We start from the raw sequence: 12,317 nt of genomic DNA on the forward strand, positions 1-12,317 counted from the left end.
TTGTTTCTTTATTTCTTTTTCCCCGTCTTCCTACCTTGATAGAAGCGCGAACTCTTCTCACTGTAGCATTCCGGCTGTTCTCTCTTTAAATCTCAGGGCGAATTCGTAGATTTTCAGGATGATTTGAAGGTTATCGAGGTAATTTGGTGGGGACAGGTGATTTGGGGACCCTACTCTTCCGCCATCTTGCCCCTCCTCCATGAGATTTCAGATTTCTATGGCAGTCTATGATATTATAGTATATGATATTCTATTCATATTAAGAGATTTAATTGTTTCTTTTTCCCTATACTTTGTAGATCACCTCTGGGTGTTGTTTCCAGATGTCTGTATGGTGATTGCATCAGAAATTGCTGTGGATATTGTAAAACACGCCTTTATCACCAAGTTCAATGACATTACTGCAGATGTATGTATTTTAATAAGCAATTCAGTGTTTAATGTTGGCTTCTTTGCAAATTGGTACAGCCACTTTGGAAAACAGTATGGAGGTTCCTCAAAAACTTAAAAATAGAACTACCCTACGACCCAGCAATTGCACTATTAGGTATTTATCCAAAGGATACAGAAATACTGATTCGAAGGGGCACATGCACCCCTATATTTTTAGCAGCAGCATCAGTAATAGCCAAATTAGAAAAAAATGCAAATGTCTATTGACATTTGAATGGATAAAGAAGATAGGGGGGTGCGCGTGTGTGTGCTCTTGTGTGTACACGTGGGAATATTACTCTGCCATCAAAAAGAATGAAATCTTGCCATTTGAATGACATGAATAGAACTAGAGCATATTATTCTAAGTGAGATAAGTCAGAGAAAGACAAATACCATATGATTTCACTCATTTGGAATTTAAGAAACAGAACAGATGAACATAGGAGGAGGAAAGGAAAAATAAAATAAGGTAAAAACCAAGAGGGAAGTAAACCATAAGAGACTCTTAACTATAGGGAATAAATGAAGGGCTGCTGGAGGGGAGGTGAGCAGAGGCTGGGATAAATGAGTAATGGGTTTTAAAGAGGGCACTTGTTGGGATGAGCACTGGGTGTTATATGTAAGGGATAAATCACTGAATTTCTACTGAAACCAGTACTACACTATGTGTTAACTAACTTAAATTCAAATTTTAAAAATAATTACGAAGGATATTTTCTAAAATAATGTTGACTTCTGCTTATTATTATAAAGATGTAAAATAAGCCTAGATTTACTCTATTTCTTAAGAGTACTATTTTGAAGTTAGAATATATTACTTTAAATTTCTAAATTATTTAAATTTAAATTTTAAATTATTGTACTACAAAAGTATGCTATTTCAATATTGAACAGTTCTGGTTCATACTTTTGGGTAGCAGTATAAATTGGCCAATAGTTTAGGTCAGAGCAGAGTGTCAATAACTCAGAATCATTATAAACTGTTAATACTGTCATAATCTATTTACTTAAACTTTTAAAAATCACATTGTTTCTATTTAAGCACAGACTATCAAAACTTTTATCTCTGGCTATGTTTTTTAAAAGTATTTTATATTTAAAAATTGATTTTTTTCTATGATTATAGATTTCTGAAAAGTCCTACAAGACAGAAACTTTATATTTTTTGGTGAAAGCATTCAGATTTGCTTTATGTTTCAGCCAGTTGTTCTGTGGAGTTTCCACAGATACGTGCTGTAGGCTCATCCTCCACAAAGCATGGTGTTCTGAGTGCCTTCCACATTCCTACCTCAGCCCCAAAATGAATATTCATTTTGACAGTTTCCTAGATTTTATTTGGGTTGTACTTTGTCTTACCATGGTACTATTCAAAAAGCATAGATCGGGGATCCCTGGGTGGCTCTGGTTAAGTGCCTGCCTTTGGCCCAGGGCGTGGTCTTGGAGACTCAGGATCGAGTCCCGCATCAGGCTCCCTGCAAGTAGCCTGCTTCTCCTCTGCCTGTTTCTCTGCCTCTCCCTCTCTCTCTCTCTTTCTCTGTGTCTCTCATGAATAAATAAAATCTTTAAAAAAAAAGGCATAGATTTAAAATCTAATGTGGTTGCAACTGCTACAATATGATTTGATTAAGAGCTTCGGAATGCCTTAATATACTTTTTTTTTGTATTTCCTTTTTTTTCTTTTTTCCAAGATTTTATTTATTTATTCATGGAATATACATAGAGAAAGAGAGGCAGAGACACAGGCAGAGGGAGAAGCAGGCTCCATGCAGGGAGCCTGATTGGGACTTGATCCCAGGTCTCCAGGGTCACACCCTGGGCCGAAGGCAGTGCTAAACCGCTGAGCCACCAGGGCTGCCCCTTAATGTACTTAAATACAGTAAGGTTTTGCATTCTTTTATAAAGCAGCAATCAAGTAATTTCACCGTTTTCCTCTCTGGTTTCCTCAGTGCAAAATGGTTCCTTTTCATGGGGTCATTTTCTCAGCATCTGAAGTCAAAATTAATAAACTTACCTCAAGGGCAGCCCGGGTGGCTCAGCAATTTAGCGCTGCCTTCAGCCCAGGGTGTGATCCTAGAGACCTAGGATCAAGTCCCACATCAGGCTCCCTGCATGGAACCTTCTCCCTCTGCCTGTGTCTCTGCCTCTCTTTCTCTCTCTCTCTGTGTCTCTCATAAATAAATAAATAAATAAAATCTTTAAAAAAATAAAAAAATAAACGTACCTCAAGGACTTAGTGCAATTTGTAGTGAAATGACAGTTTATAGGGCCTTCGCAGCTTTAGGTTCTAGAACTCAATTTGGCATCCTCCTTAGCATCCATTTTATAAATGAGGTGTCATTATCTTTATATAAACTAATAATTTTTTAAACTATGCATTTAAAATTTCAAAATTGTTTTATATGTATTATACTACTTAAAATAGCCACTCTTCCCCAAATTCTAAACTCTCAGGATCATAACCATTGACTATCTCTTTGAAGAGAAGTCTGTAAAAGGCTTGTGAACCTAAAAGTTGGAGCTGAGGCTGTCTTACCCTTAATGTAGGGAAACAGAGGCACACTACCCAGGTGTGTGCTTGGTTAGCAGCACCTTTTTCCTGGTTAATTATTAAACGTTTTCATCTAGAAAGTCCATTAAATCTTTGCACATTATATATTTGCACTGTATCTCTTAATATTTCACTCTTGTTTGTCTTTAGGTCTACAGTGAGTATCGAGCCAGCCTTGCTTTTGACCTTGTTAGCAGTCGACAGAAAAATGTGAGCATTGTGTCGAAGACATAGTCTGAAATCTCCTGAACAGTGGTTTGATTTAGCATGGAATATTGGTTAAGGGAAAGTTCCATAAACTTCTTCCATAAACTTCAACTTCCTACTTCTCTGTCCTCAACACTGTTTACAATTTAGTAAAATAATGATAGTACTTAATACTAAAATAAGATATGATTTCTGTAGCATTGTAACAGTTATACAACTTTGTATTTAAGACTTCTTAAGAACATGTAGATTTCCACGTCTTTTTACTCAATTACATAATAGTTGCCAGGTTTTCTTTTCATGCATAGCCCCACCTATTGAGAATGTTTGCTGGTGATAAGTGGAAGCAGACTTTTTAAATGCCATAAATCCTTCTCTCCTTGTTCTGTGCAGGCATATACTGATTACAGTGACTCTGTGGCACGGAGGATGGGGTTCATTCCTCTCCCACTAGCTGTTCTAGTAAGTTCATACTTTTTTTTTTTCCTTTTTTACTATGAGATAGCTGTCATGATAGAGTATTAAATGTATTATCAAGAAGTTTATTTCAGAAAGACTTTAAAAACTAAAGGTAAATAATTTGGAAGGAAATTTTAAGTTATGTCATTATTCATTTGGATTTTGAGCTGTTAATAGATAAGTAATTTTAACAAACATTTTATGTAATGGCTTTCCTAGCAACGAGAGTACTTATTTTTGCTTATTCATTTAGCAAAGATTTTTCTTTTTGAACAGAAATGCCTACTGGTGGGCATTGGTGTGATCATGTCAGCATGTATTAGTGGAAGTATAAGAAGTCAATCCAACATTTCTAGAAGGCAGTTTGACAGTATTATGCTTTGATGTAGTAATTCTAGTTCTAGGAATTCATCCCAAGAAAATAGTTATAAAAAGCACATGATGAATTATAGGCAATATTATGCATTGCAGGGGCATTTATAATAGTAAAAATTTGGAAAGAAATGAAATGGGTTAAATAAATTTTGGTGTGCTCCAATGAAGACATGGTCTCTGTCCATTATAGTTACTACTTTTTACAATTTTTCCAAAGTTTTCACAGTGAAAATTTTTACTGCTATGCTCAGAAAAAATATATATATACTTTGAATATTTTAATGAATTGCTTGGAACAGCCTTGTAAAAAGTTACTAGCCACAATGGGCTGTAATAATGTTAATTAAGATTTGCTGGTTGCACCTGTATTTGATTATGTTCCTCGTTGGCTACCTAGTCTCACATCAAAACAAATGCAGCCATCTTTTTGCCAGTGGACATCTAGAGTTCTCCTGTAGATGCAAAGTGTCATGAAGTCAACTAAGAGATGTATAAAGAAATTGTAAGTGATGCCAGCTGTATCATAGACCAGCTGCCTGACCTTTATTAGAGACCGGAAGATTAATAGATTTAATATTATGTAAATTTCATTGTGACTCTCCAGACAACCACATCCTAAATATTTTCTATAGTAACTTGTTACATAATAATACGGCTTTCTTTTGTTTGGGAAAAGGAGCTTCCAGAAGTTTTGGGAAAACAATACTTTAAAGAGTAAATTATTTTAAAGAGATTGATAAAATGTTAAATATTTCTACATTTGTTTCCTACAACTGGAAATGTGATACATAGAATGTAAGGATACACCTAGGTTGCCTGACTGATTTTTTATTTTTAAAAGTTTAGTTAATGATTAGATTTAAATATGGCTCTGCTTTGCCAAATAATTGACTATCTAGTAATTTGTTTGCCAGAAAACTCTATTCATAATTAGTATGGATTTTTTTTAATTTAGTATTTTTAAAATTTTCTCCAGCCTTTGTTTTATTTCTGAAATGATTTTTTATGGCTGTTCTACCAAAAGATTTAAGCTTAACTGGTAATTGGTTAACGAAATGCTTCTGGAGCACCTCTTGCATTTTCAGAGGGGATCTTGCAGTTAGACAGTGATCCAGTAGGTTTCCTCCTGTAGCATTCTTCTCTCAGAGCTCCAAGTAACCTTGAACTTTGGCAGCCATCTAGGAGTCTTGAGGAATAGTCCAAGGCCTCTTTAATGCCCATGAGTGGCAGTGTTTCTCTCTAAATGTTACCTTATGTCCTAAAATGAATTCATATCCAGGAAAAGTAAATGATGCATTAAGGTCTCGTGGAAATTACACTTTGGACATATGTATTTTAAAATTCCCTAATAATATATTAGATAAAAGTGAAATCATTTAAGCCTTGAATGCTGCAGCTGGCTTGCCTTCATATTAATCAGTAAAATCCTAGGTCCACGTTAATATCCATCACAAACATTTGTCCAGCAGGTTATCTCCTCAGTACAGCATGTGACAGAGACGAGGACTTCCACGTCAGTCCTCTCATAGGGACCTTTGTTGAACACGAGACAGTAGTTCTCTCTCCACCTAGTTATTCTTTCACTAAAAGCATTTGTAAAATGTTGTTTAAAACGTATCTTACGGTATTTATTTAAGACCCTTCAGTAGAGTTCCACTTGATGATAACCTAACCTTGCTGGATAAGGCTAAGTCCCCTTATTTTCCCAGACTTTGCATTTCTGTGTAGCAGCCCCTGGACCCTGATGTGTGGATACATTATTAAGCTGAACCCGATGTATAAATATTTTCCGGTGACAGGCCCCACCAGATTTATTCAGCACACTTCCAAGGACAGTGCTGTTCCTCCTACATTTCTGTGAGATAAGTAAGAAAATGTGTTTAACCATGACTATACCAAAGAGACTGAAAATTTTCATCTTTTAAATAATGAATTTTGTAATATTTGTTTTTTAAAACAGTACAAAGCTCTTAAGGCTCCCTTTTCCCTCTTCCCCATTAGTCACTGTGGGTTCCTAAAAAGAGTCAAGGAAAGACCAAAAAAAAAAAAAGCAAGAATAAGGGAAGTGCCCACCACATGATGCTAGCTCTGGTCGGGACAGATGCAGCAAGATGAATCTATTTGTATTTTCCAGAGTGATTTTTCATTTTCAAAATCAGCTGTCTTGACTCTCTGTGAGGTACAACTACACATGTCATTCACGAACCCAGATAGAGTGCCTGACCTCAGTGTCAGTGACAGCTGAACAGGGCATTAGCCATAGGCATCCTAGATTTGCCTACACAGATCCACATCCACCACAGAGGTTTTCACGTGCAGCCAAATATTCTCATATGAATTGACAAATCTAGAACTACTTGGATTTAGACAAAGCCCACAGGAGTGTGCCCAGAGTGTTGAAATCAGCATGGAGAAGTTTTTATTTAAATATTAACTAATAACTCTGTGGTTGTGTGTTTTTGTTGTTTTTGTTTGTTTCTGGCTAGCTCATCAGAGTCGTAACAAGCTCAATCAAAGTGCAAGGAATTCTGTCTTATGCCTGTGTCGTACTCTTCTATTTTGGGTAAGATTAACAGTTCCTGAATATATTTTTGGTTATACCATAAAGCATATATGCAAGATGTAATGGAAGCTAGTAGCATCCAAGTCAGCCTGCACCCCTTCTTACTGTCCCAGGGCTCCCCTCACAGCACGTACCTCCAGGTGGGTTTGCGACTTGGTGAGACTCCGTGAAGTATGCTATTTGGTACCAGTGTAAGTGGCACCTTAGGGTTGATTTTAATCTTTAGTAGAATCAGTTAAAGCTCTTGCTGCATAGGATTTCAGTTGCTTTCCTTTTTCTTTCACAGTAAAATCTGCCATTACAATCAGACATTTTTCTGGGTTTAAAAACATCTTTAACTGAGTTGATCCATGGGGTTCTCCTCACCAAGGTTCTGCTCAGGTTCTAGAGTTAGGCTGTCCCCCATAGCCATCAGGCCTCTGTCCCTGCAGTGTCCCAAGCCATGTCATCAGTACCTTGATTGGTGTCTCTGGTTTGGGCCCATAGGAAATTGTGTTGAGGCAGAGGGCCCAGGACTTGATTTCTCCTAGAGCCTGCCCCTTCTTCATATTGTGGGGACTGACTCACAGATTCTAAAGCCCAAGGAACCATAGACTGACCTTGGTTTTTGACCTTAAAAACCTAAGACCCTCCTTCTGTGGTACAGATGCTCACACAGTGCTCCCACGTTCTTGGTTCATCAAGGGCTGTTGCTGTAATCGCTCCCATCTTTGTTTAACAAAGTATTCTTGTGTGCGTGTGTGTGTGTGTGTGTGTGTTAAACTAGGAAGTGAAGCATGTATATGCAACTTAGAAAAACCTTTGTTTAGTTATAGTTGTGTGTGTAATTCACCACAGTGGACATGCTTTAATCTAAATGACTGAAAATTCGTGCCTCCCCACCCCGACATCTCATCACTGGTCCCCCTGTAGCCCACAGAGGCACAGTTGCTCACTGACCTTTCCACTCGACTAATTTCTCTCTCTGAGCCTCATATCAGGGTAGTACCCAAGCTGTCCCCTTCTTGAGAATCTTACCCAAACCACCTGGTCAGTGAAGCTGTCTCTATTCTCTCACCCCACCCAGCCCAGGACTCTCATTCGAGTGCAGATAGGTCAGAACTCAGTTGGGCCTCTTGGTACCTGGTGCTGGGCTTTTTCCCCATGGCCCAGTTGGGCCTCTTTCCCTGCAGACCTACTGTGGCCGGCAGCCTCCGCCCGCCTCATACGTTCAGCCCTCCTCAGTGAGCACCCGTGGGTACAGGACCAGGGGCCCTGCCTTTGTGGCCCTCCAAGTCTAGTGGAAAAATAGGCAACAGCCAAAAAAGCAAATCTCCATAAAGTGACAGTTGGCAGTAAGCTTCAGGAAGAAAAATAGAGTAGTAGAAGGAGATGGCGAACAACAGAGGGGCCTGCCTCTGAGCCTCTCTGGTGAGCTGGTGTTTGGTGAAGACCAGATGGAGTGAGGGAGAGAGCCACGCAGATGCCTGGGAGGATGGCACGTGCAGTAGAGGCAACCCAGGACAGGCCTGACAGGAGCAACAGTGGGGAGCCTGGGAGGCTGGAGTCCAGCAGTCCAGACAGAGCGTCACAAAGAGGACCCTGCAACCCCGGGAAGGGCTCAGGTTCCAGCTGAGGGGAGGAGGAACCCTGGAGGCTTCCAAGCCGAAAAGGCCGAGATCCAGCTGGCTCTTGGCCAGGACCACTCTGGCGGCTGTGTGGAGGATAGGCTGGAGTGTAGCAGGAGGAGAAGCAGACCTTGGGCCAAGTCAGGAAGCGGCTATGGGCCTCCCTGGGAAAGAGGCCCATGGCCACCACTCAAGTGGTAGCAGTGGAGTGCTAACAATTTGTCATCTGGTATATATTTTGAAAGGGGAGCCAGACAGGACTTGCCAGTGAATGATTGGATGTGAGGTGTAAGGGAACCAGAGGAATCAAGTGTGTGATTGCAGAGTTTGTGTCCCAAGCAGTTAGGGTAGTGGCATCGCCATATTATGATGGAGGAGCCTGTAAGAAACACACACGGGTGTGATTTTGTGTAATTTTCTGTTTTGCAAGGCTGCGTTGGAATCGAGTTCAGGCTTTAGTAAATTTGAAATCCCATTAGCCATCCCCAGTGCAAGGTCGGGGAAGCAAGGCGCAAAGTATGAGTAAGGAGTTGCAAGCAGAGTTGGGTCTGAGGGTAAATTGGAGGAGGAGGTTGCACGTGAAAATCCTTGGGCCGTTATCCAGGTGAGGTCCTCCCTGGATGTTTGCATTCTTAACTGGGGACAGTGAAGGAGACCTGTTTGCTTGACCTCTTCCTGACCCCCTCCTCAGACTCGCCCCTACTGACTCACAGATTCCTGTAATTGCCAAGATCTCATCTCAGCCATAAAGACAGCAGCTGCCTCTGCACTCACTGTAACACTGCCAGTGAGGTCCTTGCTACTTTGTCCTGTAAGACCTCCCTTTGTGAGAAGATACTAACATAAAGAGTATTTTTTCAGGATTTTTTTTGCCATATTTGTATCAAATACCTTAAAATATATACATTTTGGTTCCCACGAATTCTACTTCTGGAACTATAGCTATCTAGGCATTTATCTTAAGGAAATACAGATTTAGCCTAAGTTTTCTGAATTAGAAACTTTTAAATAGAAACAAAATATTAGAAATAACCCAAATATCCAGAAATTAAGGCCTTTGGGGGCCTTTGTTATAACAATGTCCTTGAGGAACATTAACTGGTAAGGAAAATATTCATAATAATACGTAGTTATGTAAAACAACAATAGCATTTAATAGCAAAATTGGTTGACATCTCTGTGTGCCAAGAACTGTTCTGAGCACCAACTGGAGTCATCTCTGGATTGCTGGTTAAGAAGTGCACTCAGGTCCACATAGGTTCGAAGAGATGAGTCAGGATTTGAACCCAGACACTTGGTGCCTAGAATCTGCCCTGGCCCCAAACTCCAGCCCCTACTGCTTTGTAAAATAGACCCCGTTTCCGGCAGTGGGAAAGTCGGTATAAAGTCATCACAAAAACAACCAAAACATTGTATACCATATGTCACAGTGAGCAGTGCTGGAGGATGGAATTATAAGTTCTGTCTTGTTCACCTACATTTACTAAAGATATTTGTTTTGCAGTGAAAGAATAATGATTTAGTACCAGGTAAAATTTCTAAATGGTACAATTTCTTCTCGTCATGAGAACTAATGAATCGATCAAGCGTTTTCCCTTGTGGTAAAGAAGCCTCATGGGACACTTGCCCATTCCAGAAAACGGGGGCCTCCAGCTCCCGGGTCATGTGCCTCCCCTGGCCCCAGGCCCTCTTATAAGAAGCAGGGGAGACAGCGTTTGCATTGATGGAGATGAATCCCAACCATGGTTGTTTCTGCTTGTAGGTTGATATCCCTGAAAGTACTTAATAGCATCGTGCTGTTGGGAAAATCATGCCAGTATGTGAAGGAGGCCAAGATGGAAGAGAAGCTATTTAATCCGCCTCCAGCCAGTGCACCAGGCAAACCACCTAATAAATCACAGAACAAATGTAAACCCTCTCAAGGTATGTTTGGTTCCTCCCATCACTTGTGTGAATCATTTAACAAAGAGTTAATGATCTAAATTCTACCTGATAAAAAAAATCACTGGTGGATGTTTAGCAATGCTTTCAAGATTTGGTTTCACTTTGCTGAGTTGTCTTTAGCATTTATATTTTAGATCTCCTTGCAGAGACACATAACGCGGTGCTCTGAGCTTTTACATTTATTCATTGTCCAGGAGATGATTGTTGAACACTTATTACATGACAGACCCAGGAGTATAGCAACAGGGAAGAAAGGCTGATTCTGACTTGGAGGGTGGGTGGAGAAAGTGAGGGGGCAGTCATACTGTAGAGAAGACTAAGGCCAGATGGATCTGGAAAGGGGAGCGTGACTGGGAGTCGGGAGCTCCCCCAGCCAAGGGGACAGCACCTTTCCAGGAGGAGCACCAGCAGCACATGCAAAGGCCGAGGGAGGAACCTGCTGAGTGTGTCGAGGGACTGCAGAGGTGCCATGGGAGAGGGACTGGAGAAGGAATCAGAGGCCACCCTGCTGCCTGTTGTGAGAACTATCTTTCACTGTGTGTGGGGGGGATCTGTTTCAGGGTTTGGAGCAGAGACATGACCCAGCTGACATTTTAAAAGGATCATTCTCCAGCTTTGTGGAAAGGGGACTCAAGAGGAATGAGCGCAGAGGTGCAAGGGCTAGCGGGGAGGCTGCCTGGCTCAGAGCAGGGCTTAGTGGTGTGAATAGGAGAGCTGGCCAGATTCCGGAGAGACCTGGAAGAGCACAGGGTGTGCTGATGAGGTTTTACAGTATGAGACCAAGAAGTGAAGGATGATTCCAGAGCTGCTGGCCTGGAAGATTTGGAGGAAGAAGTGGGACACTGATGTAATTTTTGTCAGTAGATGGCAGTTCCCTATTGTCATGATTATCTGTTCACATGACTTTTCATTTAAATGGTTTATTTTAAATATGTGGAGCTGCTGTGTGCCAGGTGATACACTCGATGCTAGAGATACAAAGGTAAATAAATTGTGCTTGCAGGGCCTCACAGACTGACAGAGGAGACAGCAAAAGTGGATAATCCAGACAGGAGAGTGAGTTGTAGACAGGCTTGGAGAGGACAGGAGAGGGCCCCTTCCTGGAGGTGGTGATGTCTGAACTGAATCTCAAAGAACAGAAGAAGTGGGTCCCGGTGAAGATGGGGGAGAGGACACTTCAGGAACAGACCAGCATGAGCTGAATCTGGAGGCCTGAAAAGCAGCCAGGGACGTAGCAGCTCAGTATTTTGGATGTGACTTTTGCTGTGGGAAGGGGCCAAGTCCAGACTGAAGGGAGGGCCACGCTCATGCATGCTTCCTAGAGAGCCAAGAGTAAAAAGTCTTGTATGACCACTTGAAAATAGTTTTTTTCATAACAAAGAACATGTAAATACTCTTAGTAATATGGGGTTGCCTTCGTTTCAACTGGGTGATGGATAGTGGTCCACGTGTGTTCTGTCTAGCTAGGCCCCTTGGACACTTTAACACGTGAGTACGTGTTTGTCCTGGTGTCGGGGAGCCTTCAGTCTGATGAGGGGCCGGGGAGATAAAGCTTTAAGTGCATGTCTCATTCAGGGCCATTGGATCCAGAGCCACATACTAATAAGTACATTTTGGGCAAGTGTCTGAGTATCTGTGTAGGGTGTTCTGGAGGGTAGGAGACCACAGACCAGATACCATCAGGAAGGTTTTGCAAGTCAGGTGGCTCAGTTTCAATTCAAGGATGAAAGGAGAGCCGGCTCTCAGAACAGCATTGTGTTGGTTATGTTCTAGAAGAAGCAAAGGACAGCAGCGGGGTGAGGGCGCAGGAAAAGAGACTCCGCGTTCATTGTCACTCGTGGGGGTGGTTTCTGCAGATGTGTACGTGTGTCAGCACCCATCAGATGATTCATTTTAAGTATGTGCACTTGGCGTGATGTCATTTTTGCCCTGATGAAGAATGTGCGGTTCAGGCCCCAACCCAGCTGTCCCGCAGATCAGGTTCCAGGATTCCCGGCACCCAAAGTAAACATTCAGGTTTTGTTGGTTGGTTGGTTTTTGCCTCTCTTTTGGACTTCCCAGAGGTGAAAGGCTAAGTCTTGCTCAGGCTCAGGCAACTACACAGAAGAGGTCGGATGCCCTACAGTCTGCTTGTCCCTGCCGTCCAGAGTATAGGAGCCAAGGCTAATTTTTCAAGCCA

The 12,317-nt window shown here is 41.5% G+C and overlaps 1 protein-coding gene across 2 annotated transcripts in view; it reads left to right on the top strand.

Annotated features, from left to right (window-relative positions):
- The window catches only part of TAPT1 (transmembrane anterior posterior transformation 1), a 65,161-nt gene that overhangs the window by 50,441 nt on the left and 2,403 nt on the right, over positions 1-12,317 (top strand). For both annotated transcript variants that reach the window (XM_041752237.1, XM_041752238.1), the window contains 5 exons: positions 300-409; positions 3,134-3,193; positions 3,584-3,652; positions 6,511-6,587; positions 9,957-10,117. In XM_041752237.1, the coding sequence (XP_041608171.1) occupies positions 300-409; positions 3,134-3,193; positions 3,584-3,652; positions 6,511-6,587; positions 9,957-10,117 (477 nt within the window). The remainder of the gene's footprint in view (positions 1-299; positions 410-3,133; positions 3,194-3,583; positions 3,653-6,510; positions 6,588-9,956; positions 10,118-12,317) is intronic.

Source organism: Vulpes lagopus, chromosome 4, assembly GCF_018345385.1.
Source record: "Vulpes lagopus strain Blue_001 chromosome 4, ASM1834538v1, whole genome shotgun sequence".
In the NCBI taxonomy this organism is placed as follows: domain Eukaryota; kingdom Metazoa; phylum Chordata; class Mammalia; order Carnivora; family Canidae; genus Vulpes; species Vulpes lagopus.